General features: G+C 57.2%; 1 protein-coding gene and 1 pseudogene across 7 annotated transcripts in view; one reads left to right on the forward strand and one right to left on the reverse strand.

Moving 5' to 3' along the window:
- WIZ (WIZ zinc finger) overlaps positions 1–26,995 on the reverse strand; it is a 60,610-nt gene that overhangs the window by 11,985 nt on the left and 21,630 nt on the right. For 3 of the 7 annotated variants that reach the window (XM_065859187.2, XM_065859184.2, XM_065859186.2), the window contains exons 3-7: positions 19,882–19,936; positions 13,951–16,385; positions 13,429–13,794; positions 3,453–3,617; positions 1,776–2,252 (exon numbers count right to left, since the gene is read on the reverse strand). In XM_065859187.2, the coding sequence (XP_065715259.2) occupies positions 1,776–2,252; positions 3,453–3,617; positions 13,429–13,794; positions 13,951–16,385; positions 19,882–19,936 (3,498 nt within the window). The remainder of the gene's footprint in view (positions 1–1,775; positions 2,253–3,452; positions 3,618–13,428; positions 13,795–13,950; positions 16,386–19,881; positions 19,937–26,995) is intronic. The other 4 variants (XM_065859188.2, XM_065859185.2, XM_071800599.1 and 1 more) reach the window with 3 other exon arrangements.
- Positions 2,964–3,082, forward strand: LOC139826005 (5S ribosomal RNA; annotated as a pseudogene).

Below are 26,995 nucleotides of genomic sequence, written 5' to 3' on the forward strand. Positions count from 1 at the left end.
GGAGCGGCGGCACCGCAGCAGCCGGCACGGCCGTGGCTTTTTGGTTGGTGAAGGGGAAAGAGGAGATTGGCCAGATGCTCGTGCTGTGGTTTGGGATCTGTCGGTCAGATCCTTGAGCCGCGGTTTGGGATCTGTCGGTCAGATCCTTGAGCCGCGGTTTGGGATCTGTCGGTCAGATCCTTGAGCCGCGGTTTGGGATCTGTCGGTCAGATCCTTGAGCAGCGGTTTGGGATCTGTCAGCCGGTTCATTGTGCTGCAGTTTGGGACCTGTCGGCCAGATCCTCATGGCACAGTTTGGGACCTGTCAGCCGGTTCCTCATGCCATGGTTTGGGATCCATTGGCCAGATCCTTGTGCCGCGGTTTGGGATCTGTCAGTCAGATCCTTGAGGCAGGGTTTGGGATCTGTCGGCCAGATCCTTGTGCTGTGGTTTGGGATCTGTCGGCCAGATCCTCGTGCCACAGTTTGGGATCTGTCGGCCAGTTCATTGTGCTGCGGTTTGGGATCTGTCAGTTGCTTCCTTGTGCCGCCGCTTGGGATCCATCAGCCAGATCCTTGAGGCGCAGTTTGGGACCTGTCGGCTGGTTCCTCGTGCCATGGTTTGGGATCCGTCGGCCAGATCCTCGTGCTGCGGTTTGGGATCTGTTGGCCAGATCCTTGTGCTGTGGTTTGGGATCCATCAGCCAGATTCTTGAGCCATGGTTTGGGATCCATCGGCCAGATTCTTGAGCCGTGGTTTGGGACCTGTCAGCCAGATGCTCGTGCCGCGGTTTGGGACCCATCGGTCAGATCCTTGTGCTGTGGTTTGGGATCTGTCGGCCAGATCCTTGAGCCGCGGTTTGGGATCTGCCGGCTGGTTCCTTGTGCCGCGGTTTGGGATCCATTGGCCAGATCCTTGAGTCGCAGTTTGGGACCTGTTGGCTGGTTCCTCATGCCATGGTTTGGAATCTGTTGGCCAGATCCTCATGTCACGCTTTGGGATCCATTGGCCAGATCCTCATGCCATGCTTTAGGATCCATTGGCTGGTTCTTCATGCCATGATTTGGGATCCATTGGTCAGATCCTCATGCCACGGTTTGGGATCTGTCAGCCAGATCCTTGAGCCGTGGTTTGGGATCTGACGGCCGATTCCTCATGCCCCGGTTTGGGATCCATTGGCCAGATTCTTGTGCCTCAGTTTGGGATCCGTCAGCTGGTTCACTGTGCTGCAGTTTGGGATCCACCAGATCCTCATGCCGCGGTTTGGGATCCATCAGCCGCTCATCTGCTCCTACAGCTTCGTTAGCAAGCGGCCCTAACGACGCAGAATCGCGGCAGCGGCTCCGAGATGAGCACAAAGGGGTTTCCTGCCGCTCCCAGCATTTAAGGGGCTGCAAGGACACCCTGGGGCCGAACGCAGCGTCTCCCTTCACCGGTGGAGAACCGGCACCGGTTTTACCATCCCCGGCGTTTTCCGGCTTGGGAAGATTGAAGCGGCAACAATTTCACCACCCAACGGCTCCAAAACCCTCATGGGGGCAGAAAACCCCCAGAGGTGACATAATAAGCCACCGACGGAGCTTGGGGACAACAAGGGACGCGGTGAGGATGGCGTCGGGGTCCCCAGGGCTGCGATGGGGCCTCCCAAGGTGGCCAAACCCACCGTTTTGGTGCAGAGGGAAGAGACACAAAGGGCTCGGGGGGTGGGAAATCAGTGAAACGCGATGGGGCAACGCGTGTTCCCCCGGTTACCGAAGCCGCCAAAGGGTAAATAGCAAAAAAGCACAGAAACTCACTTAAATTGAGGGGTCCTTCCTCATCCTGTGGCCACTGCGCCTTCGGGGAGCTCTGCAAGGGGCTCAACGGCAACTTGGAGCTTTTCTCCTCGGGGTTTTTAGGCGACGGGGACCCCGAAAGAGCCGCCGGCACCTTCTTGAGGCCGGGAGAAGCCGGGCGGGCGAGGGTTTTGGCGAAGCCGGGCGGGGATTTAATGGCTTTGTTGAGGGGAGCGTCGGGCGGGCGCTCGGCGAGCGGCAGAAGCGGCGGGCGGGCGGCGGAGGCGTCTTTGGGGGGTTTTTTGGTGAGCGGGGGGGCGCCGTGGCCAGCGCTGTTGGGTTTGTGCTTCATGAGCTCGTAGAGGAGGTCGATGGGGGCGCCGCTGCTCTCGGACTCGGCCACGCCGAGCTGGCGCAGGTGGGAGCGAGCGTGGCTGGACAGGCCCTTGCGCGTCTCGAAGCAGGCGCCACACACCTCGCACGTCGTCAGGCTCTGGGCTGCGGGAGCCAAAGGGTAAAGGGTTAGGCAAGAGAAATGGGGGTTTGCGAAGGGAAAATGTGATGGAGAGACCAAAAAAATGGGGAAGAAGTGAAGGAAAATGAGGTTTTAAAGGGAAGTTTTGAAAGAGGCGTAAAAAGAGAAATTTTAAAAATAAAGAGAAAGGACTTTAAAGAGAAATATAACAAGGGCAAGTGTAGAGTCTTGAATCTGGGTAGGAACAACCCCAGGTTCCAGTGTGAGTTGGGAATGAGCTGTTAGAGAGCAGCGTAGGGGAAAGGGAGCTGGGGGGCCTGGGGACAGCAGGGTGACCATGAGCCAGCACTGGGCCCTTGTGGCCAGGAAGCCAATGGGACCTGGGGGGGATTAGAAGGGGGTGGTCAGTAGGTCAGAGAGGTTCTCCTGCCCCTCTGCTCTGCCCTTTAGTTCAGAAACTATCAGGATGTACTTGGGGAACATGCATATGTATATAAAATATATACAGCCATAGCACCCTGAGAATGCCCCATCTCATCTGATCTGGGAAGCTAAGCAGGGTCGGGCCCGGTCAGTGCTTGGATGGGAGACCAATGGTACCTGGGGTGGATTAGAAGGGGGTGGTCAGTGGGTCAGAGAGGTTCTCCTGCCCCTCTGCTCTGCCCTTGATAAAAGGGTTTAGTTCAGATACTACCAGGATATACTTGGGGAACATATATATACATATATATAATGTATGTAGCCATAGCACCCTGAGAACGCCCCATCTGGTCTGATCTGGGAAGCTAAGCAGGGTCGGGCCCGGTCAGTGCTTGGATGGGAGCCCAGCTGGGAATAGCGGGTGCTGTGGGCTGAGCCAGCACTGGGCCCTTGTGGCCAGGAAGCCAATGGGACCTGGGGGGGATTAGAAGGGGGTGGTCAGTGGGTCAGAGAGGTTCTCCTGCCCCTCATTAATTAGGAGAGGAACACTGTTAATTAGGAGGGGAAGGGTTGACTGGGGTGGTTTAGGATGGACACGTCGCTCCTGGTTTTAAAAGCGATCGGGGAATGAAAAGCGCCGTGAAGCAGCAATAGCGGGGGGCAACGCGCTCGCCCACCTAATTAGAGGATTAATTAAGCAAAAGGACCTGACCCCCCAACCCGGGTTGTGTTAAACAAACACCCACTGGGTTCCCCACAACAACGATTGTTGGGAATGAGGAAAAATGGGGTGAAACACTCACTTTTGGGGTCCTGGGGCTCCGGTTTGTTCCCGGGTGGCTCCGGGGAGAGTTTGGTCCCGATGCGGGGGGGGGGCGGGTCCAGCTGCCCCCCTGGGGTGGGTTTTTTGGGGAGCGGGGGGGACCCCAACTCCATGGCCACCAAGTCGTCGTCCTCCGGAGCCAGGACTGCAAGAGAAGGACATTGTCACCCCCCCGATGGGTAAATGTCACCGAGCGGGGTCACTGGGGGGGTGGGGAGGATTTAAGGTGTTGCGCATGGGGCTGGGGGGGTTAGGGGGGGACAATCGCCCCAGTGATAGGTGACGCGGTGATGGGCTTGGGGACAGAGGATGGGGGGTGGCAGGTCCCTGAGAGGGGGGGGAAGGTCCCTCAGAGGGGACGGTGGTGGTTCCAGGGGGGGACAATGATGGTGGCACCTCCCTGGGGGTGGGTACGGAAGAGGTGGCACCTCCCAACCAGGGAGGGGACAGGGAAGGTGACAGGTCTGACAGGTCCGTGTGGGGATGGGACAGGGACAGTGGCCTCCCTGAGAGGGAGGTGACACTGATGGTGGCACCTCCCTGCTGGGGAGGGACAAGGAAGGTGACACCACCCTGTGGGGAAAGGGACAGGGAAGGTGGCACCTCCCTGTGGGGAGGGGACAGGAGAGGTGGCAGCTCCCTGTGGGGAGGGGACACTGATGGTGGCACCTCTCTGTAGCAGGGAGGACAGGGACAGTGGCATTTCCCTGTGGGGAGGGGACAGGGAAGGTGGCACCTCCCCATGGGGAAAGGGACACTGATGGTGGCACCTCCCTGTGCAGAGGGGACAGGGACTGTGGCACCTCCCTACCAGGGAGGGGACAGTGATGGTGGCATCTCGTAGTGGGGAAGGGGACACTGATGGTGGCAGTTCACTGTGAGGAGGGGGACACCGATGGTGGCATCTCACTGTGGGGACACTGATGGTGGCACCTCACTGTGGGGAGTGGGACACTGATGGCGGCACCTCACTGTGAGGAAGGGGACACCGATGGTGGCACCTCGCTGTGGGAAGGGGGACACCGATGGTGGCACCTCACTGTGGGGAAGGGGACACTGATGGTGGCATCTCGCTGTGGGAAGGGGGACACTGATGGTGGCACCACGCTGTGGGGAAGGGGACACTGATGGTGACACCTTACTGTGGGGAAGGGGACACCGAAGGTGGCACCTCACTGTAGGTAGGAGGACAGGGGAGGTGGCAGCTCCCTATGGGGAGGGGACATGGATGGTGGCACCTCTCTGTGGGGAGGGGAACACTGATGGTGGCACCTCCCTGTGGAGTGGGGGACACTGATGGTGGCACCTCGCTCTGGGGAGGGGAACACTGATGGTGGCACCTCGCTGTGGGGAAGGGGACACTGATGGTGGCAGCTCCCTGTGGGGAAGGGGGACACTGATGGTGGCACCTCACTGTGGGTAAGAGGACAGGGGAGGTGGCAGCTCCCTATGGGGAGGGGACATGGATGGTGGCACCTCACTGTGGGGAAGGGGACGCTGATGGTGGCAGCTCCCTGTGGGATGGGGGACACTGATGGTGGCACCTCCCTGTGGGTAGGAGGATAGGGGAGGTGGCAGCTCCCTATGGGGAGGGGACATGGATGGTGGCACCTCGCTGTGGAGTGGGGGACACTGATGGTGGCACCTCACTCTGGGGAAGGGGACACCGATGGTGGCACCTCATTGTGGGGAGGGGGACACTGATGGTGGCACCTCGCTGTGGGGAAGGGGACACTGATGGTGGCAGCTCCCTGTGGGGTGGGAGGACACTGATGGTGGCACCTCACTGTGGAGAGGGGGACACTGATGGTGGCACCACGCTGTGGGGAAGGGGACACCGATGGTGACACCTTACTGTGGGGAGGGGACAGAGGAGGTGGCAGCTCCCTGTGGGGAAGGGGACACTGACGGTGGCAGCTCCCTGTGGGTAGGAGGACAGGGGAGGTGGCAGCTCCCTATGGGGAGGGGACATGGATGGTGGCACCTCACTGTGGGGAAGGGGACGCTGATGGTGGCAGCTCCCTGTGGGGTGGGGGACACCGATGGTGGCACCTCCCTGCCAGGGAGGGGACAAGGGAGGCGGCAGCTCCGTGGCTGGGGGGCGGATGGGGCTGTGACAGGGAAGGCGGCAGCTCCCGGCAGAGCGGGACCGTGGGGACCCTCGGCCACCCCGCCCGGGCCCGGGGCCACGTTGGGCGCTGCCCCGGCCCCACCGGCCGCCGCTTCCCAGCCCGGGGCGGTGCCGGGATTTGCATCCCCCCTCCCCGGATCGTGTCCCGTCCCCCCCGCAGCCGCTCCCAGGGGGGCGGGAAACGGGCTCCCCCTCCCCGCGCTGACACAACGAGCGGCCGCGCCGGGCCCGGGGGTCCCGCCGGGGGCCCGGGAGGGACAAAGCGAGGCGGGCGAACGGACAAAGGAGGGCGGCGGCTCCGCGACAGGCGCCTCCGCCGGGCTCCCCGCGCTGTTCCCCGGCGGGGCCCGGCCTGGAAGCGGCGGCGGCCCCGAGCCGGGCCCAGCGCTGCGGCGGGGCCTGAGGTGGGGGGGGGGGGGGATGGGGGTGAGGGCCGCGGTTGGGCCCGGCGGGGCGGGGCCGGCGGAGGAAAAGGGGCGCTCACCCGGCTCGGGCGCCGCCTCGGGCTCGGGTTCGCCGTCCCCACCCCGGTCCCGATCCCGGGGTCGCGGCGCCGCCGCCGCTTTTGTCACTTTAGGCTGCGAGGAGGTGGAGGCCGCCATCTTGGCTCCGGCACATGCGGGGCGGCCGCCAGGCGGCCAGGCCGAGCGCCGAGCGGAGCGCGCGCGCGCCCCGCCAGGCCGAGAGGTCGAGCGCCGAATTGACAGGATCAGTGTCAGGGGTTGGAAGGGACCTCAAAGCTCATCCAGTCCAACCCCCCCGGAGCGGGAACACCCAGCTGAGGGGACACAGGAACGTGTCCCTGTCCTGGAGCTGAGGGGCCACAACTGCACACACTATTCCAGATGTGACACACTATTCCAGATGTGGCCTCCCCAGGGCAGAGCAGAGGGGCAGGAGAACCTCTCTGACCCACTGACCACCCGCTTCTCATCCCCCCCAGGTCCCATTGGCTTCCTGGCCACAAGGGCCCAGTGCTGGCTCAGCCCACAGCACCCGCTATTCCCAGCTGGTCTCCCATCCAAGCACTGACCGGGCCCGACCCTGCTTAGCTTCCCAGATCAGACCAGATGGGGCATTCTCAGGGTGCTATGGCTCTATAGATTATATATATGTTTCTATATAATGTTCCCCAAGTATATTCTGATAGTATCTGAACTAAACCCTTTTATCAAGGGCAGAGTAGAGAGGCAGGAGAACCTCTCTGACCCACTGACCACCCCCTTCTAACCCACCCCAGGTCCCACTGGTCTCCCATCCAAGCACTGACCGGGCCCGACCCTGCTTAGCTTCCCAGATCAGATGAGATGGGGCATTCCCAGGGTGCTATGGCTGTATATACGATATATACATACATATGTTCCCCAAGTATATCTTGATAATATCTGAACTAAAGGGCAGAGCAGAGGGGCAGGAGAACCTCTCTGACCCACTGACCACCCCCTTCTAATCCCCCCAAGGTCCCACTGGTCTCCCATCCAAGCACTGACCGGGTCCGACCCTGCTTAGCTTCCCAGATCAGATGAGACCGGGTGTTCCCAGGGTGCCATGGCTGTATACATATTATATCCATATATATAGATCTATACATATATATATATTATACACATATACACATTCTCCAAGTATATCTGACAGTGATTAAGCGGGGACGGGGTGATCCCGATTCCCCCCATTCCAACCTCCTATCAGAGAACACCAGGTCTCCCCTCAGCCAACCTGGGGGGTTCACCCTGGAGAAATAGAGGCTAAAAACTCATCTCTGGCTTAATATTCAGGCTCAAACCCAACGTACGGGCTCCCCCACGGTGGAAACGACCCGAGAAAAGCTGATACGGGGCAAACAGGCGGCGTGGGAGGGAGAGAAGGGAAGCAGGAGGCCAACGGGAGCGTCTCCGTAACCTGGAACTTGAGAAAGGAATCAAAGAGGCTGGAAAGTAGGTCAGGCTGCGAGCACAGAAGGAACAGGCACGGAGGAACAAAAATAAGCAGAAAAAAAGGACAAAAGGAGAGCGTGACCTGAGAACCGTGACGCCAAGAGCGGCCGCTTTGACTCTGCAGCCCTCCCCGAGCTCAATGGGATCCCAAAGGGCTTGGAGGGCGACCTTGGTGGCACTTGGGGACCTCCAGAAGGTGTTTTGAACCTCTGTTCATCCGCGATTAACGCGGGAGGACGGGGAGGGCAAAAGGCCACAAAGCTTCTTGATTCCTCACCGGGGTGAAACCGCAATGAACCAGGGGAAACGGAGGTCGGGGTGGAAATCGGAGCCGCGCCGAGGTCTCCGCTCTAAGTAAAGCAGCGAGGAAGAAACAACGCGCGAAAACCCGCCGTAAAATCGATAATAAACGTCCTTTTCCAGCGCTGGTTGTGCTGGTGGAAAAGCCTTTGCTTCCTCATCTCCTCCAGCATCTCGCTGTCCCCAGCACCCCGAAATTGTGGGGTAAATGAGATGGGAGACGAACCCAAGCGGCTGCGGGGTCTCTGCTACTTGTATCTATGAGCAGGTCACCCCTAAATGGCTTTTGAAGCCTTCATGTTCAGACTTCGTGGCCAAAGGGCCACCCGTGGCCGTGGTCCCGCGTCTTGGGGTGACCGTCACCTCGAGTCCTGAGGGCACTTTGGGGTCCTGTGATCTAAGGAGGACCCCTCTCCCTCTCCTAAATATCCAGGGAATCATTCCCTGAGTTCACAGCATCCAATGGACCCTCTCCCTCCCCTAAAAACATCCAATGGACCCTCTTGCTCTCTCAAAACCCAGGGGATCGTTCCCTGAGCTCACAACACCCAGTGGACCCTCTCCATCCCCTAAAAACATCCAACCGACCCTCTCATTCTCTTAAACACCCAGGGAATCATTCCCTGAGCTCAAGGCATCCAACCAATCCTCTCCCTCCCCTAAGAACCCAGGGAATCATTCCCTGAGCTCACAACACCCAACCGACCCTCTCCCTCTCCTAAATACATCCAAACGACTCCTGTTGCTCCCTTAAACACCCAGGGAATCATTCCCTGAGCTCAGGGCATTCAACTGACCCTATCCCTCTCCTAAATATCCAGGGAATCGTTCCCCGAGCTCACAACACCCAACCAACCCTCTCCATCCCCTAAATACATCCAAACGATCCTCTCCCTCCCTTAAAACCCAGGGAATCATTCCCTGAGCTCAGGGCATCCAACCAACCCTCTCCATCCCCTAAGAACCCAGGGAATCATTCCCTGAGCTCACAACATCCAACCGACCCTCTCCCTCCCCTATAAACATCCAACCAACCTTCTCATTCTCTTAAACACCCAGGGAATCATTCCCTGAGCTCAGGGCATCCAACCGACCCTTTTGCTCCCCTAAATACATCCAAAGGACCCTCTCCCTCCCCTAAAAACCCAGGGGATTGTTCCCTGAGCTCAGGGCATCCAACCGACCCTCTCCCCTAAATATCCAGGGAATCATTCCCTGAGCTCATAATATCCAATTGACCCTCTCCCTCCCCTAAAAACATCCAATGGACCCTCTTGCTCTCTCAAAACCCAGGGGATCGTTCCCTGAGCTCACAACATCCAACCGACCCTCTCCATCCCCTATAAACATCCAACCGACCCTCTCATTCTCTTAAACACCCAGGGAATCGTTCCCTGAGCTCAAGGCATCCAACCGACCCTCTCCATCCCCTAAGAATCCAGGAACCATTGCCTGAGCTCACAGCATCCAACTGACCCTCTCCCTCCCCTATAAACATCCAACGGACCCTCTCCCTCTCCTAACAACATCCAATGGACCCTCTCGCTCCCTTAAAACCCAGGGATTCGTTCCCTGAGCTCAGGGCATCCAACCGACCCTCTCACTCCCCTAAAAACACCCAATGGACCATCTCCCTCCCCTAAAAACCCAGGGAATCGTTCCCTGAGCTCACAACATCCAACCGACCCTCTCCATCCCCTATAAACATCCAACCGACCCTCTCATTCTCTTAAACACCCAGGGAATCATTCCCTGAGCTCATAATATCCAACTGACCCTCTTCCTCTCCTAAATATCCAGGGAACTGTTCCCTGAGCTCACAGCATCCAACCGACCCTCTCTCCATCCCCTAAAATATCCAGGGAATCATTCCCTGAGCTCAGGGCATCCAACCAACCCTCTCCCTCCCCTAAATACATCCAAATGACCCTTCCCTGAGCTCAGGGCATCCAGCTGACCCTCTCCCTCTCCTAAATATCCAGGGAATCATTCCCCGAGCTCACAACATCCAACCGATCCTCCCCATCCCCTAAAAACATCCAACCGACCCTCTCATTCTCTTAAACACCCAGGGAATCATCCCCTGAGCTCATAATATCCAACTGATCCTCTCCCTCTCCTAAAAACCCAGGGAACCGTTCCATGAGTTCACAACATCCAACCGACCCTCTCCCTCCCCTAAAAACATCCAATGGACCCTCTCGCTACCTTAAAACCCAGGGAATCGTTCCCTGAGCTCACAGCATCCAACTGACTCTCTTCCTTCCCAAAAAAACGTCCAACTGATCCTCTCATTCCCTAAAGACCCAGGGAATCGTTCCCTGAGCTCACAGCATCCAACTGACCCTCTCCCTCTCCTAAATATCCAGGGAATCATTCCCTGAGCTCACAGCATCCAACCAACCCTCTCCCTCTCCTAAATATCCAGGGAATCATTCCCTGAGCTCAGGGCATCCAACCAACCCTCTCCATCCCCTAAAACCATCCAACCGACCCTCTCCCTCCCCTGAACCCCCACAATGTCCTTGCCCAGGCCCAGCCGGCCGCCACGCTCTCCGGCACCGCGTGGGGTGGAAGCCAAGCACCAAACCAACGTGGTTATCGCCGCACGGGAGCGGACACGGAGGAGAAACGCGGGTTGGGACGGTAAGAGAGGCCGCGAGGAGTTAAACCCAGAAGAAAACAGCAGGAGGATGACGGCCACGAGTCGTTCGGAGGAGGATGCGATTGCCCAATGCGTCCCGGAGCCTGCCAAGAACACCACGTGTGCTGCGGGGCGGCTGCCAAGGGCTGCGGAGCCGGGAGACGCCAACGGTTGATTTTTAAGCTCTATAAAAGCGAAGCGGAGCGAACGTCGCAACCCTCCCCACGTCAGAGCCCGTCCTGGATCAACCTCCGGCTCCGTGCGGCCGGGACGGGCCCGGCATAGAGCGCGGTGCTTCGGGGAGGGCTCAAACACATCGGGGACCATCAGGGGGCTGAAATTGGGACCAAAAAGGAGGCACCGTCGTGCCCAAAGTGTCTGCGTCCCTGTGACTTCGTTTCCTGCGGTGCCTTGATAGGAACGGCGAGCGGCTGCGACATTGGCAGCGATGGCGCTGGAGCCGGCACCGTGATAAGGAAACGGCAGCACCGCCAATGGGAACGGTGGCACCGCCAACGGGAACGCTGGCACCGTGATAAGGAAACAGCGGCACCGTGATAAGGAAACAGCGGCACCGTGATAAGGAAACAATGGCAGCATGATAAGGAAACAACGGCACCACCATACGGAGCTGCTGCCATGGCACAGGGAGCTGGTTGCAAGACATGGAGCTGCTGGCACAGTGACATGGAGCCACCGACCATGACATGGAGCCATGAGCCGAGACGTGGAGCCACTGGCGCTGTGACACGGAGCCACCAGTCAAGATGTGGAGCCACCAACCAAGACGTGGAGCCACCAGCGCTGTGACACGGAGCCACTGGCCAAGACGTGGAACTACCGACCAAGACGTGGAGCCACTGGCAACATGACATGGAGGCACCGACCCAGACATGGAATCACCAGTCAAGACACGGAGCCACCAACCAAGACACGGAGCCACCAACCAAGACACGGAGCCTCTAGCCAAGACATGGAACCACCAACCATGACATGGAGCCACCGGCCAAGATTCGGAGCCACTGGCACCATGACATGGAGACACCAGCTAAAACATGGAGCCACCGGCCAAGACATAGAGCCACCAACCATGACACGGAGCCCCCGACCAAGATATGGAGCCAGCGGCCAAGACACGGAGCCCCCGACCAAGACACGGAGCCCCCGACCAAGACACGGAGCCACCAACACCATGACATGGAGTCACTGGCCAAGACACGGAGCCTCTAGCCAAGACATGGATCACCCGGCACCATGACATGGAGCCACCAGCCAAGACACAGAGCCACCGACCAAGACACAGAGCCACCGACCAAGACACAGAGCCCCCAGCACCATGACATCGAGCCATCGACCAAGACCCGGAGCCTCTAGCCAAGACACGGAGCCACCAGCCACAACACGGAGCTCCCGGCACCACGACCCCCGGTGCGGAGCCATCGCTGACTCCTCACAAGCTCCTCCCACCATCACCGCTCGCTACCAGCCCGCATCTCGTTAACGGCGCTTCCACCCCTCTGTAATTAGCACCAACGCAAGCAGAGGCCACCCAGGCCAGGCTGGTAACGAGACCAGGAGGGTTCTGAGTTGTCACCAAGAAGCGCCGGAGCCGCTCACGATCGCGATCACCACGGCTTTGCTGCGCTCGCTCTGGTTACACCAGGTTACCGGGTTGGTGGGTTCGGAAGGGTTTTAAATTCACCCATTTTCTTAGTGTTGTGCCCCAAAGCCACACTCGTAAGGGAATACTGAGCAAGTTTAAATGTAGGAGCGCAGATTACGGGGCTCTTGTGTAGGTCACGCTCATCCCATGCCCATCCTCAACCTCACCCGGGTTTAAATACCGGAGCAGAGCACAATTCAGCTCCAATCCAACTATTTTTACCTAGAAGGACAATTCCCAACCCAATTTCACCCACTTGCATTTCAAGGCAAAGAGCGGGAGACGCTCGCGGCCCCGGGGGCTGAAAACGACTCGAGTGCCGTTGCCCGAACCGATGAGCAAGATCCTATTTCAGGATGTGACCCATTTTTCAAAGCGCCTCGTTAAGAACGGCGTTAACCTCTTCTCGCGCTTATCACCGAGACGTTTTCCACCCTTCTTAACTCCAAAATCCCCATACCATGGGTTTTAAAACAGTGGCGTGATCTAGAACGGCTCATCCCAGTGAACTTTGGGCACCTAGAACCCCAAAATCACCGCGTTGATGGTCATGGCCGGTAGGACCATCCAGCTCTTTTGGTCGCTCTTCACCATCCCCACTTTGCCGTGCCAAGGAAGATGAGTTTGGGTTTTTTCACGTGTTAATTTGCGCTCATTAAGCTCGAAGACTCGATTACCGGCTCGTTGATATTTCAATTAAATAGCTAAGAGACAATTAGGCTGAGCGGAACCCAAGGAGAAGCTGCTTTGAGGGCTTCAAGACGCCGCCAGAAGCACCAATATCAGTTGGTTTTCCTAACGCACGAGCCGGTTTTTAGCCCTTAGAAGAATTAACGTGGCCAAGTTTTTGGTGCAAACCATGGGTTTTTGGAGCCTTATAAGGAAGGGGAACCCGGGAGCTGTTTGGAACGGACTCTGGGTTGGAACAGATGATGTTGTTTGAATCGTTTGGAGCTCCAGCGATGGAGCGGGACCCAAATCCACGTGGGAATGACCCTTCACGGCAACATAAGATCGATGGAAAATACAAAACCAAGGGGTGAAAATGGACGCACGGCCGAGCACCAGCGACCACGTTCTCCTCCGGCCATGATTTGTGAAGCTTTAGGGGTTTCCCCCATGGAAAGCTTGTTCCTAAATTATAGGTTTTCCCAACGCCAAAGCCCGAAGGTGCAAAACTGGATCGTGACCCCCCTGGGAGCTCCGTCTGCCCCCAAAGCACCGTCAGATCTCGCAGGACGCAGAGGGATAAACCAACGTGGTGGTTTTGGTGCCACTCACCGTCTCTGTAGGACTGCAGGGACTCGTCGGGCCAGGCCGTGGGGAACGGGGACAGCGGGGAGCGCGGGACGCTGCCCTCGGACATGGGGGTGACGCTCTTGCGAGGGGCGAAGCCGTGAGGGTCCCTGTCGCGGTTGGGGGACGAGGGCTCGGCCGCCATGGCCGCCTGAAGCAGCGGGTGCTCCGAGGAGTTGGCCAAGAGCTCCTTGAGGATGTTGATGGGCGAGACGGTGAGTTCCCAGTTGGTGATGCCGAAATCTCGCAGGTGGGCCCTGGCGTGGCTGGAGAGCCCGGCGCGGGTGTCGAAGCCGGCGCCGCAGAACTCGCACCGCATCAGGCTGAACGTGCTCGGGTCGAAGTTGGCGACTGCGGAGAGAAGGGGAGAGCGTCAACGGCACCGCCAACACCCCGAATCCAACCTCCGGCACAACCGCGCGTCGCCATACATACCCAACACTCGGCGGGAGGAGAAAACCCCCACCGATTAAAGCAAGAAAATAGCAGAGCGAATTGAATACATACTACCTTTTTTCTTCTTCTTTTGGAAGGAAAACTTTTGCTCAATGGCTTTCACTTCTTCCGCCGAGATGAAGTGGCGCACGTTGTAGCTCACGCCCACCCTGTTGAGGTGGCCCCGCACGTGGTTCGCCAGCCCGATGCCGTTGTGGAAGCGGTCGGGGCAATAGGGACATTTCCTCTCCTCGTTCTTCAGCATGGGTGAGTCGGAGTCCAGCAGGTCATCGAGCTCCAGGGGACCCTCCAGCGGAGCATCCAGCAGGAGCACGTCCAGCGGCAGCGGTTCGTCCATCACCAACTCCCGGTACGGCAACGGCGGCGGTTTCCTCTTGGCCGGTTTCCCCCGCGGCCGCTTGGCGGCCCTGGGGTGCGGGTTCACCTTCTCCAGCAGGACGATGGGGACCATCCGGCGCAGCTGTTGCTGCTGCTCCTCCGAAGCCACCGAAGAATCGGTGGCCTTCAAGGTGGCCCTGAACGTCCTCTTGAGCTCCAGGGCGGCTTGGGGGACGGTGATGGGTTTCACGCTCCTGTTGGGGCTCCAATCCAGCTCGGCGCTCACCGCCACCTCCTCCTCGGCGCTCCCGGCGTCCGCGGTCAACACCCACTTGTGCCTGAGCTCCTCCAGCCCCCCGGGGTGACCCTTTAACCCATCCCCTTCTTCCCCCTGCTGTCCCGCTTTTATTTTCAGCTGCTGCAAAGCGAACTGCGAATAAGCTTTCGCCGAATGAAAACCGGACAAGCCGAGGTTTTTATGCGGCGCGGCGTACGGAGCCGCTTTCCTGGCGTGAAACCCCGACGCCGGGTAGTCCTTTTTCCCCCCTCCGTTGCTTTTGTCGAGTTTCGGCTGCGTGACGCCGAAACCGTGGAGCGTTTCGTAATGCGCCGCGCCGTCCCGGTGAGGCGGAGGGAAAAGCCGTTCGGTTTTGCCGAAATAATCGGTGTCGGCGAAGCGGGCGGGCCTGGCGAGGTTGTAGGTGTCTCTGCTCGTTCCCGGTTGATTCGGATCGTCCTCGTAGCCCTCGGCGTCCCAGGAGAGGTGGGAATGGGTGTATTTCATGTGCTCCTTCAGGATGGTTTCGTTGGGCGCCGGGAAGCTGCAGAGGACGCAGGTGCTGAGCCCTTTGCCGCCGGAGGGAGGCGGCGCCGGAGCCTGCGGTGCCGCGTGTTCGTTGGGTTTGAAGGGTTTGTAGACGCCATCCCGGATCTCCCCGCTGGTCGTGCTGCCAAACACACTCACGCTCTTGGCCCCTTGGTCCTTCCTCTCCTTGACGTGCATCTTGGCGTGTTGGACGAAGATCTTGGAGGAGTTGGTGCCGAAGACGCATTTGGGGCACTGGAGCCGGGCTTCGCGGCCTTCGTCGGGAAACTCGTTCAGCTTCTGGATCTCCTCGATGATTTTCTCCCTTGACTCCTGGTGGAGCCGCTTGTGCTGCTCCAGCGCCGCTGGGTCCCCGAAGGCCCAGCCGCACTCGTTGCAGCAGAACTGGCACTGCCCCCCCAAAGCGTCGCCATCTTGGTCCCTCCCGGCGCCGCGGTTGTGTTGGAGCATATGATCCATCAAGTGCTCCTTCTTCTTGAAGTAGATGCTGCACTCGATGCAGGTGTACACGGCGGGGTCCTCCTCGGCGCCCAGCTCCTCCTTGCCCGGCTCCTCCAACAACACGCTGCACACGTAGGGCCTCATCTCCATGTCGTACGAGCTGCAGGCCGCGGGCTCCAGCGCCATCGGCGGCACCCGCTCCACCGAATCCTCGGCGTTGACCGTCCACGACTGTTTGGCGACGCCGAGCTCGGCGCCAAGATGGAGGCTCGGCTTCGGGATCGTCCACTCGGTTGTGTTGATGTCGCTTGAGTCGACCATCAGCCCTTTCCTTTGTGCCGGGGGGCTCTCCAGGGCTTTGGCTTTGCCGAGGACGGGGTTGAGCGTTGTCCTGAACGCCGGCGGCGCCGCTTCACGCACAGCCTGGCCCCGAAAGCCCAAGGCGGTCGCTACATCCGCCATCTTGTCCTTGTAGTGAGGACTCGGGCTTTTGTTGGCTCTGGAAACCCAGCTGACCCTCTGGATTCCCCTCTTGCTTTTCTCTAAGTGCTCTTTGCCTTCGCCTTGCTTTGGTTCGTTCTTCGGGTGCCTCTCCTCCGCGGCGCGAGGACTCGGCGGCCGCGCCGCCATGTTGGCCGGCTCCTCGGCGTCGCTCTCCAGCCGCTCGGGATCCACCTGCGTTGGGTTTACCGTGGTGGGTTCGGCGGTGAACGCCGAATCCTTGGCGCCGGAGAGTCTCTCTAAAGTGCTTTCTCCTCTGGAGTCGCCCGCTCGCACCTCCATGGCCGCGTCGTCCCAGGTCGAGCCGCCCGACACCGTCATGTTGCGCAGCTCGAGGGAGCTCCTGCCGTCCGCTCGGTACAGAACCTTCTGGAACTCCAGGTGCTCTTCATTCGAGGAGCTGGAAATGAGTTTGGAGAGTTAATCGCCGGTTAATGGGATAATACGAATGTTTCTGTCTATTTAAGGGTTGTCCTAGAAGAGGAGCGAGCCTGTGTGGGGTTACGGCACAAGGGGCTGGGGGTTTCGTGGTTGCTGCAATGTTGACCCAAATGTTAAAGATTTGGGACAAAAGTGAGCCCGTCCCAACATCAAAATGGAGCTGGAATCACCTCGGGGTCAAAATGGCGCCAAAAATCATCCCAGGGGTCAAAATGGCGCCAGAATCACCTCAGGGATCAAAATGGTGCCAAAAATCACCTCAGGGTCAAAATGGTGCCAAAAATCACCTCAGGGATCAAAATGGCCCCAAAATCACCTCAGGGACATCAAAATGGTGCCAGAATCACCTCAGGGCTCAAAATGGCGCCAGAATCACCTCAGGGACATCAAAATGGCCCCAGGGTTACCAAGATGGGCTCAAGTTACACCAGGGGAGGTTTAGGTTGGAAAATAGGAACAAATTAATCAGGGAAAGAGCTGAGGTTCTCAGGGATGTGGGTTAATGGTTGGACTCCATGATCTTGAGGGGCTTTTCCAACCAAAGTGATTCTAAGATCAGGTCAGGGATCAAAATGGCGGCACCAGAATCACCTCAGGGATCAAAATGGTCCCAGAATCACCTCAAGGACATCAAAATGGTGCCAGAATCACCTCAGGGCTCAAAATGGCGCCGGGGATACCAAGATGGCCTCAAGTTGCATCAGGGGAGGTTGAGGTTGGAAACTTGGGGTGATTTCTTCCCCAAAGGGTTGTGGGGCATTGGAAGAGGCTGCCCATGGTAGTGCAGGAGCCACCATCACTTGGGGGGTGAACAGAGGAGCTTCTGGGGGCCATTTTAATGCCCTGGTTGGGTTATGGTTGGACTCCATGATCTTGAGGGGCTTTTCCAACCAAAGTGATTCTAAGCTCACCTCAGGGATCAAAATGGCGCCAGAATCACCTCAGGGCTCAAAATGGCGCCGAGGATACCAAGATGGCCTCAAGTTGCATCAGGGGAGGTTGAGGTTGGAAACTTGGGGTGATTTCTTCCCCAAAGGGTTGTGGGGCATTGGAAGAGGCTGCCCATGGTAGTGCAGGAGCCACCATCACTTTGGGGGTGAACAGAGGAGCTTCTGGGGGCCATTTTAGCACCGGGGTTGGGTTATGGTTGGACTCCATGATCTTGAGGGGCTTTTCCAACCAAAGTGATTCTAAGATCACCTCAGGGCTCAAAATGGCGCCAGAATCACCTCAGGGATCAAAATGGCACCAGAGTAACCTCAGGGCTCAAAATGGCGGCACCAGAATCACCTCAGGGCTCAAAATGGCCCCAGGGGTACCAAGATGGCCTCAAGTTGCATCAGGGGAGGTTGAGGTTGGAAACTTGGGGTGATTTCTTCCCCAAAGGGCTGTGGAGCATTGGAAGAGGCTGCCCATGGCAGTGCTGGAGCCGCCATCACTTGGGGGGCGAACAGAGGAGCTTCTGGGGGCCATTTTAATGCCCTGGTTGGGTTATGGTTGGACTCCATGAACCCTGAGGGTCTTTTCCACCCAAAACTCTCCGACCCTATAAACCAGGGACAGTTCGTAGGGCAGGAACCCGGAGACTCGAGGCCTCGCACGAGGAGCAGAACCCGACCCGAGCGTCACGTTGCGCTGTGGCGGAACAAAGCGCCTTTGTTGGCCGCCTGTTCAAACGCTTCTCTTTCTCCCTCCTCCTTTTTCAACCTATTTATTTCCAGCTTATCCCTGTTAAAAGTCAAGTTTCTCTCCCTATTTTTACCCGGGTTAACCGGGGGATGCGTTTGCCGGCTCCCGATCGGGGAAATGTGATTCCCAGATGCACCGTAAACCCTGGAAATGTTATTAAAAATAACCCGCTAAGGAAACCGCTGGCCCAGGAAGGAGCAGATACTAAAATAAACCCATTAAAATGTGCCGGGTATCGGTTGTGTCGCTGAATTGGATGAGATAGGGAGAGATTTTGAGGGGGAAATGGGTCCCGGTGCCACCGGGAGGGACAAGGACGCGTGTCCTGGGCTGACACCCCGAAATGGGCTTTTCCAGGGTGCTCCGGGGTTTTGGGGACACTCAACAAACCCAAATCCAGCATTGATGGCACTGGGAGCGGGGACAGGATCAGTAGTGCCCGGGGGAACTGGGATGGGGAATCGGGGGGACTGGGATAGGGAAATGGGGTGGGGAACTGGGGGGACTGGGATAGGGAAATGGGGGAACTGGGATGGGGAAATGGGGGAACTGGGATGGGGAACTAGGGTAGGGAACTGGGGTGGGGAGCCAGGGAGACTGGGACGGGGAACTGGGGGAATTGGGGGAACTGGGATGGGGAACTGGGATGGGGAACTGGGGGAAGTGGGGGAACTGGGATGAGGGACTGGGATGGGGAACTGGGGGGACTGGGATGGGGAACTGGGGGGACTGGGATGGGGAACTGGGGGAAGTGGGGGAACTGGGATGAGGGACTGGGATGGGGAACTGGGGGGACTGGGATGGGGAACTGGGGGAATTAGGGGAACTGGGATGGGGAACTGGGGGAATTAGGGGAACTGGGACGGGGGACTGGGATGGGGAACTCGGGGGACTGGGATGGGGAACTGGGGGAATTAGGGGAACTGGGATGGGGAACTAGTGGAACTGGGATGGGGAATTAGGGGAACTGGGGGGACTGGGATGGGGAACTGGCATGGGGGACTCGGATGGGGAACTGGGGGAATTGGGGGGACTGGGATGGGGATCTGGGGGAACTGGGATGGGGGAACTGGGATGAGGAACTAGTGGAACTGGGATGGGGAATTAGGGGAACTGGGATGGGGAATTGGGGGAACTGGGATGGGAAATTGGGGGAACTGGGGGGGAATGGGGATGGGGAACTGGAATGCTCCAATGGGAACTGGGATGCTCTGAGGAGAGCTGGGATGGCTCCAGTGGGAACCGGGATGGCACTGAGGGAAACTGGGATGCTCTGAGAAGAACTGGGATGGGGAACTGGGATGCTCTGAGGAGAACTGGGAGGGGTCCAAGGGGACCTGGGATGCTCCAAGACAAACTGGGATAGCACTGAGGGGACCTGGAATGCTCCAAGATGAACTGGGATAGCACTGAGGGGAACTGGAATGCTCCAAGGTGAACTGGGATGGCTCTGGGGGAACTGGAATGCTCCAAGACGAACTGGGATGCCCTGAGCGGAGCAGGGATGGGGACTGGGGGAACTGGGATGCTCCAAGATGAACTGGGAGGGCTCTGGGCGAACTGGGAGGGCACCACAGGGCGATCCAGGGTCGGCAGAACCCGGATGGTTTGTTGGGAAGGTGCAAAAATGGGCTGAATTCCCCATCAAACGCTGCTCGAGGGACCCGCTGCCATCCCCAGCGGTGACACAACCCCCTTGGGGACACCGGGGGGACATTTCAGGTCTTGGTGCACCCAGAGCATCCTTGTTCTGCGACATCACTTACCCGAGCTGGGTCCTGAGCGCCGGGACAGCACCGGCCAGGGCAGGATCCGGCTCATCTGCAACACAGAGCAAAGCTCCACGGTGAGTACCCGAGCGAGGCTTTTCCAACGCAATTTGCAATAAAATGATTGATTTTCCCTGGTAAAAAAGCTTTCCCGGTAATAAACCCCCTCTGTTCCCACCGCCCGCCCGTCCCTCCCGCGGCCGGCTCCGGATTACGGGCGGATTTCCGAGCTGCGCTTAAGAGGGTTTAATCCCACGCCCAACGATTTGATATCTCATCGTTCCCGCGGTTAAGCGGGTTAACGGGAAGACGCGGCCGGATGAGGGATGTCGTGGTTCACCCTGCGATGGAAACGGGTTCGTCAACATCATCAGTATCATCTCGGGTCATGGGATGCCCAACAGCCCGGCCTTGGGCAAGTAAACTTGTTTCTGGGGCAATGAATTGTCCCCTGTCCCTGTTCCCATCATCATCACCGTCATCATCACCATCATCAGCATCATCTTGGATCAAGGGATGCCCAACAGGCCAGCCCTGGGCAAGCAAAGTTGCTGCTGGGACAAGGAATTGTCATCATCATCAACATCATCATCATCATCTTGGGTCATGGGATGCCCAACAGCCTGGCCTTGGGCAACTAAACTTAGTGCTGGGACAGGGAATTGTCCCCTGTCCCTGTTCCCATCATCATCATCTTGGGTCAGGGGACACCCAACAGCCAAGAAAACTTGCTGCTGGGACAAGGAATTGTCACCATCATCATCATCACCAACATCTTCTTGGATCATGGGATGCCCAACAGCCCGGCCTTGGGCAAGTAAACTTGTTTCTGGGGCAAGGAATTGTCATCACCATCATCATCAACATCATCATCACCTTGGGTCATGGGATGCCCAACAACCCGGCCTTGGGCAAGCTAAATTGCTGCTGGGACAAGGAATTGTCACCATCATCATCAGCAACATCTTCTTGGGTCACGGGACACCCAACAGCCGGGCCCTGGCCAAGCAAAGTTGATGCTGGATCAAGAAATTGTCATCACCATCATCATCAACATCATCATCATCATCTCGGGTCATGGGACACCCAACAGCCCAGTCCTGGACAAACAAACTTGTTTCTGGGGCAACAAATTGTCCCCTGTCCCTATTCCCATCATCATCATCATCATCTTGGGTCATGGGACACCCAACAGCCCCATTATGGGCATGAAAACTTGCTGCTGGGACAAGGAATTGTCACCATCATCATCATCATCATCATCTTGGGTCATGGGACACCCAACAGCCCAGTCCTGGCCAAGCAAAGTTGCTTCTGGGACAAGGAATTGTCATCGCCATCATCATCATCATCATCATCTTGGGTCATGGGACACCCAACAGCCCCATCATGGGCAAGCAAACTTGTTTTTGGGGCAACGAATTGTCCCCTGTCCCTATTCCCATCATCATCATCATCACCGTAGGTCATGGGACACCCAACAGCCCCATTATGGGCATGAAAACTTGCTGCTGGGACAAGGAATTGTCACCATCATCATCATCATCATCATCTTGGGTCATGGGACACCCAACAGCCCAGTCCTGGCCAAGCAAAGTTGCTTCTGGGACAAGGAATTGTCATCGCCATCATCATCATCATCATCATCATGGGTCATGGGACACCCAACAGCCCCATCATGGGCAAGCAAACTTGTTTTTGGGGCAACGAATTGTCCCCTGTCCCTATTCCCATCATCATCATCATCACCAACATCTTCTTGGGTCACTGGACACCCAAGAGCCGGGCCCTGGCCAAGCAAAGTTGCTGCTGGGACAAGGAATTGTCATCACATCATCATCATCATCATCATCTTGGGTCATGGGACACCCAACAGCTCAGCCTTGGGCAAGCAAACTTGTTTCTGGGGCAACAAATTGTCCCCTGTCCCTGTTCCCATCATCATCATCATCATCTTGGGTCATGGGACACCCAACAGCCCCATTATGGGCATGAAAACTTGCTGCTGGGACAAGGAATTGTCACCATCATCATCATCATCATCATCTTGGGTCATGGGACACCCAACAGCCCAGTCCTGGCCAAGCAAAGTTGCTTCTGGGACAAGGAATTGTCATCGCCATCATCATCATCATCATCATCTTGGGTCATGGGACACCCAACAGCCCCATCATGGGCAAGCAAACTTGTTTTTGGGGCAACGAATTGTCCCCTGTCCCTATTCCCATCATCATCATCATCACCGTAGGTCATGGGACACCCAACAGCCCGGCCCTGGGCAATTAAACTTGCTGTTGGGACAAGGAATTGTCACCACCATCATCATCATCATCTTGGGTCATGGGCAGCCTGACCTTGGGCAAATTACCTTGCTGCTGGGACAAGGAATTGTCCCATGTCCCTGTTCCCATCATCATCATCATCACCGTGGGTCATGGGACACCCAACAGCCCCATCATGGGCAAGAAAACTTGCTGCTGGGACAAGAATTGTCACCATCATCATCATTATCTTGGGTCATGGGACACCCAACAGCCCCATCATGGGCAAGCAAACTTGTTTTTAGGGCAACGAATTGTCCCCTGTCCCTATTCCCATCATCATCATCATCACCGTGGGTCATGGGACACACAACAGTCCCGTTATGGGCAAGAAAACTTGCTGCTGGGACAAGGAATTGTCATCACCATCATCATCATCATCTTGGGTCATGGGTAGCCTGACCTTGGGCAAATTACCTTGCTGCTGGGACAAGGAATTGTCCCATGTCCCTGTTCCCATCATCATCATCATCACCTTGGGTCATGGGACACCCAACAGCCCCATCCTGGGCAAGAAAACTTGCTGCTGGGACAAGAATTGTCACCATCATCATCATTATCTTGGGTCATGGGACACCCAACAGCCCTATCATGGGCAAGCAAACTTGTTTTTGGGGCAACGAATTGTCCCCTGTCCCTATTCCCATCATCATCATCATCATCTTGGGTCATGGGACACCCAACAGCCCCATCATGGGCAAGCAAACTTGTTTTTAGGGCAACGAATTGTCCCCTGTCCCTATTCCCATCATCATCATCATCACCAACATCTTCTTGGGTCACTGGACACCCAAGAGCCGGGCCCTGGCCAAGCAAAGTTGCTGCTGGGACAAGGAATTGTCATCGCCATCATCATCAACCTCATCATAATTATCTTGGGTCATGGGATGCCCAACAGCCCAGCCCTGGGCAAGCAAAGTCACTGCTGGGACAAGGAATTGTCACCATCACCATCATCATCATCATCCATCCTGGGAACACATTGGAAACACGCGGCCAAAGCCATGGGGTTTGCTGCCACCATCTGTGGCATCCACGACCCAAACCGATGCCGTCCCCTCACCGTTCGCATTTATTCGATGGATTATTGGTTGTGTGCCGTAAAACCAGGAGCAACACGGCGTTGGTTTGGGATCTGCCCCAAAACAGGACGTGAAAAGCCGGGGTTGGCTTCTGATCTACGAGACTTTAGAGGCCGAGCATCTCCAAGGTGTGGGTGTCACGTGGAGATGATGGTGCTGGCGCTCCTTCCCCCCAACGCAGAGCTGGGACCGCACTCATCGGGGTTCACCCGGCATCAGCACCTGTCCCGGAGAGACGGCGGCACCCCCGGCTCCCAAATCACCCCCTTTTGGCACCAAAATCATTGGAAAGGCCGAGTCACCAACCAGCCCGGACGGGGATAAAACCCCAACCCTCCCAAATCGCCAGGTTTGGTTCCACAAATCCGCGACCGCGGGCGGCGCTGGAGCCTCCCGGGGACTCTTTTGTTCTCCGGAGCTCCAGCACGGCTCCTATTTTTAGCAACTGTCTCCTTTAGAGGAAAACACGCGGTGATTTATCTTTCTCCTGATGAGCACGTAACTGCGAGTCCTGGTTTCTTGGAAACGCCGAGAGACGAGGGAGTTGAACGTCTCCGGCTCCCATTTACCCTCTATGGTCATCGACCCGAGCGGCTCCTCAACCCCGGGAGCAGTGGATTCTCCCGGGAGAAGGCGGCAAAGCCAAATTAATCTCTGAGCTCACGGTCTGCGCTTCGAGGGGTTAAACATCCTCATTTCAGAGCCGTGGGTTTCCCCTCTCTGCTCCTCTGCTCTCCCCAGGGTTAACGCAGCCCTGCCAGGACATGGAGACGCTGAAAATGGAGCCATCGTGGCCAAAACACACACGAAAAGCCGGAGATAAGGGAAGAAACGCAAGCTTCCCAGTACGCGGAGAGCCCGACGCAAATTTGGCGACGGTTAATTAACGAACGCGGTTCAAAGGTCGTGGATTGAGAAACGCCGACGTCTCAAGAAGAGCCTAAAAAGTCCCGGCTCGCTGCGACGGGGCTGATAAGCTGAGGTTAATGAGACGCTCGAGAGGCTCCGTCATGGATCAGGGGGCAAAAGCTTCGCCTAAACCTTCACCACCACCACCCCAAAAATCATCGGGGTGCACCGTGAGGTGCTTCTCCATGTCACTGCTCTTGGTGTGGCAGGTGCCTCCTACACAACGGAACGGGTCCGGTTCGTTGTGCGCCAGAGCGTTTCCAGGCTTAACGACGCGCCAGATGGTAACGACGATAATTACAAAGGTCACCCCGCCACGTCAAGAGGTCATGGAGGTGTTGGTAGATCCAACAAGGTCATCGTTGGGTGGGAAGTTGGGTCATTCTGCTTCAAGATAAGACCATGAAGCCGCTAATTGGAGGGTGAAGAGAAGATGAAGCCAAATTCCATGTACAACAAGAGGCCAAGGTGGGAAACTCTTCCCCATGGGACTGGGACACACTGGAGATGGGGATCTCCATCCTTGGAGATGCTCAAAACTCAACGTGATGGGACTTAAGCAACCGGACTTTGCGCTTGGCCGCGCTTTGAGCACAGGGATGGGCTGAAGATCCCCATAGGGTCCTTCCAACCTCAATTATTCTGTGATTTTCGGATTCAAACCCCCCAAAAGCTCAAGAGTCTAAAGCCAAGAGGCGTTTTGGATGGTGGTTTCCACCAAGACCACCTCAAAACAGGGCTGGGATCTCTCTTCTGAAGAGTTCAAGCCCCAAAACCAACCAATGGTCCCCAAAAAGCCTCCGTGTTCTTCCAGTCTATCTAAACCAAGCGAAAAATGAGGCAAGAAAAGGTGTTTCAGCTCAACGGCCTGGCTGGGAGACTTGGGATTATGCAAAAGGGTGAGTTATTGCATCACCTTCCGAGTGACGCAAGACGTCACCCGACACGATTTAGCTCTGGGATTAAAGACCAGCTCCTAAAGCTCAGGTTTTAGTCTTGGGTGCTTAAGTTGAGAGCTCAAGGCACTGGAAGAATCACTCGTGCCACCCCCAACCCAACCGCGGGGATTTTTGCCGCGGCGGATGGCGCAAATTCGGGTTTGTTGTTGGTGTAACGATAAACCACGGGCTGGAAACGTTCGGTTATACAACGGCCAAGAGATGGGGGGTGTTTTCCAACGATATCCAGCTCCCCAAAGCTCGATGGAAATGCAGTTTTGTTTCACACATCCCACCCACCTCCAAATCCATCTCATGGCCCCAAACTTGGCTTTTCCAGCCCAAAACAGCCATGCAAGGATCATACAAGAAGCCCACAAGGTCATTGAGTCCAACCAAAACCCAACGCCGGCACTAAGATGTCCCCAAGACCTCATCGGTTCAACACTCAAGGATGGCGACTCCACCACTGCCCAACAACCCTTTTGGGAAGGAATGACCCCAAAATTCCAACCTAAAGAACAATCCCATCCCGCTGGGTGGGCTTTGGGACCAGCACCCATCCTTCCTTCTGGGTGGGCTTTGGGACCAGCACCCATCCTTCCTTCTGGGTGGGCTTTGGGACCAGCACCCATCCTTCCTTCTGGGTGGGCTTTGGGACCAGCACCCATCCTTCCTTCTGGGTGGGCTTTGGGACCAGCACCCATCCTTCCCACTGGGTAGATGGGCTTTGGGATCAGCATGTATCCCTCTCATTGGGTGGATGGGCTTTGGGACCAGCACACATCCTTCCTTCTGGGTGGGCTTTGGGATCAGCACCCATCCTTCCTTCTGGGTGGGCTTTGGGACCAGCACCCATCCCTCCCATTGGGTGGATGGGCTTTGGGACCAGCACCCATCCTTCCTTCTGGGTGGGCTTTGGGACCAGCACCCATCCCTCCCATTGGGTGGATGGGCTTTGGGACCAGCACCCATCCTTCCTGCTGGATGGGCTTTGGGGCCAAAACCTCCCCCATGACCGGTGGTTTTTCCTCCTCAGGTCCCAGCACAGTGACGGTCACTGTCGTGGTCCCGCTGGCCGTACCCGTGCTGGTACCACCTTGGCCCACACAGGTGGGTTTGAATGTCTGCAGAGAAGGAGACTCCACAACCCCCCAGGGCAGCCTGGGCCAGGCTCTGCCACGCTCACCATGAACAAGTTTCTTCTCAAATTTAAGTGAAACCTTTTGTGTTCCAGTTTGCACCCATTGCCTCTTGTCCTGTCACTGGTTGTCACCCAGAAGAGCCTGGCTCCATCCTCCTGACACTGCCCCTTTCCATATTGATCCCCATGAATGAGTCCCCCCTCAGTCTCCTCTTCTCCAGCTCCAGAGCCCCAGCTCCCTCAGCCTTTCCTCACACGGGAGATGCTCCACTCCCTTCAGCATCTTGGTGGCTGCGCTGGACTCTCTCCAGCAGTTCCCTGTCCTTCTGGAACTGAGGGGCCACAACTGCACACACTATTCCAGATGTGACACACTATTCCAGATGTGGCCTCCCCAGGGCAGAGCAGAGGGGCAGGAGAACCTCTCTGACCCACTGACCACCCCCTTCTAATCCCCCCCAGGTCCCATTGGCTTCCTGGCCACAAGGGCCCAGTGCTGGCTCAGCCCACAGCACCCGCTATTCCCAGCTGGGCTCCCATCCAAGCACTGACCGGGCCCGACCCTGCTTAGCTTCCCAGATCAGACGAGACGGGGCCTTCTCACGGTGCTATGGCTGTATAGATTATACATACAGATATATATATATGTTCCCCAAGTATATCCTGATAGTATCTGAACTAAAAGGCCGAGTAGAAGGACAGGAGAACCTCTCTGAC

Source organism: Patagioenas fasciata, chromosome 32, assembly GCF_037038585.1.
Source record: "Patagioenas fasciata isolate bPatFas1 chromosome 32, bPatFas1.hap1, whole genome shotgun sequence".
NCBI lineage: Eukaryota > Metazoa > Chordata > Aves > Columbiformes > Columbidae > Patagioenas > Patagioenas fasciata.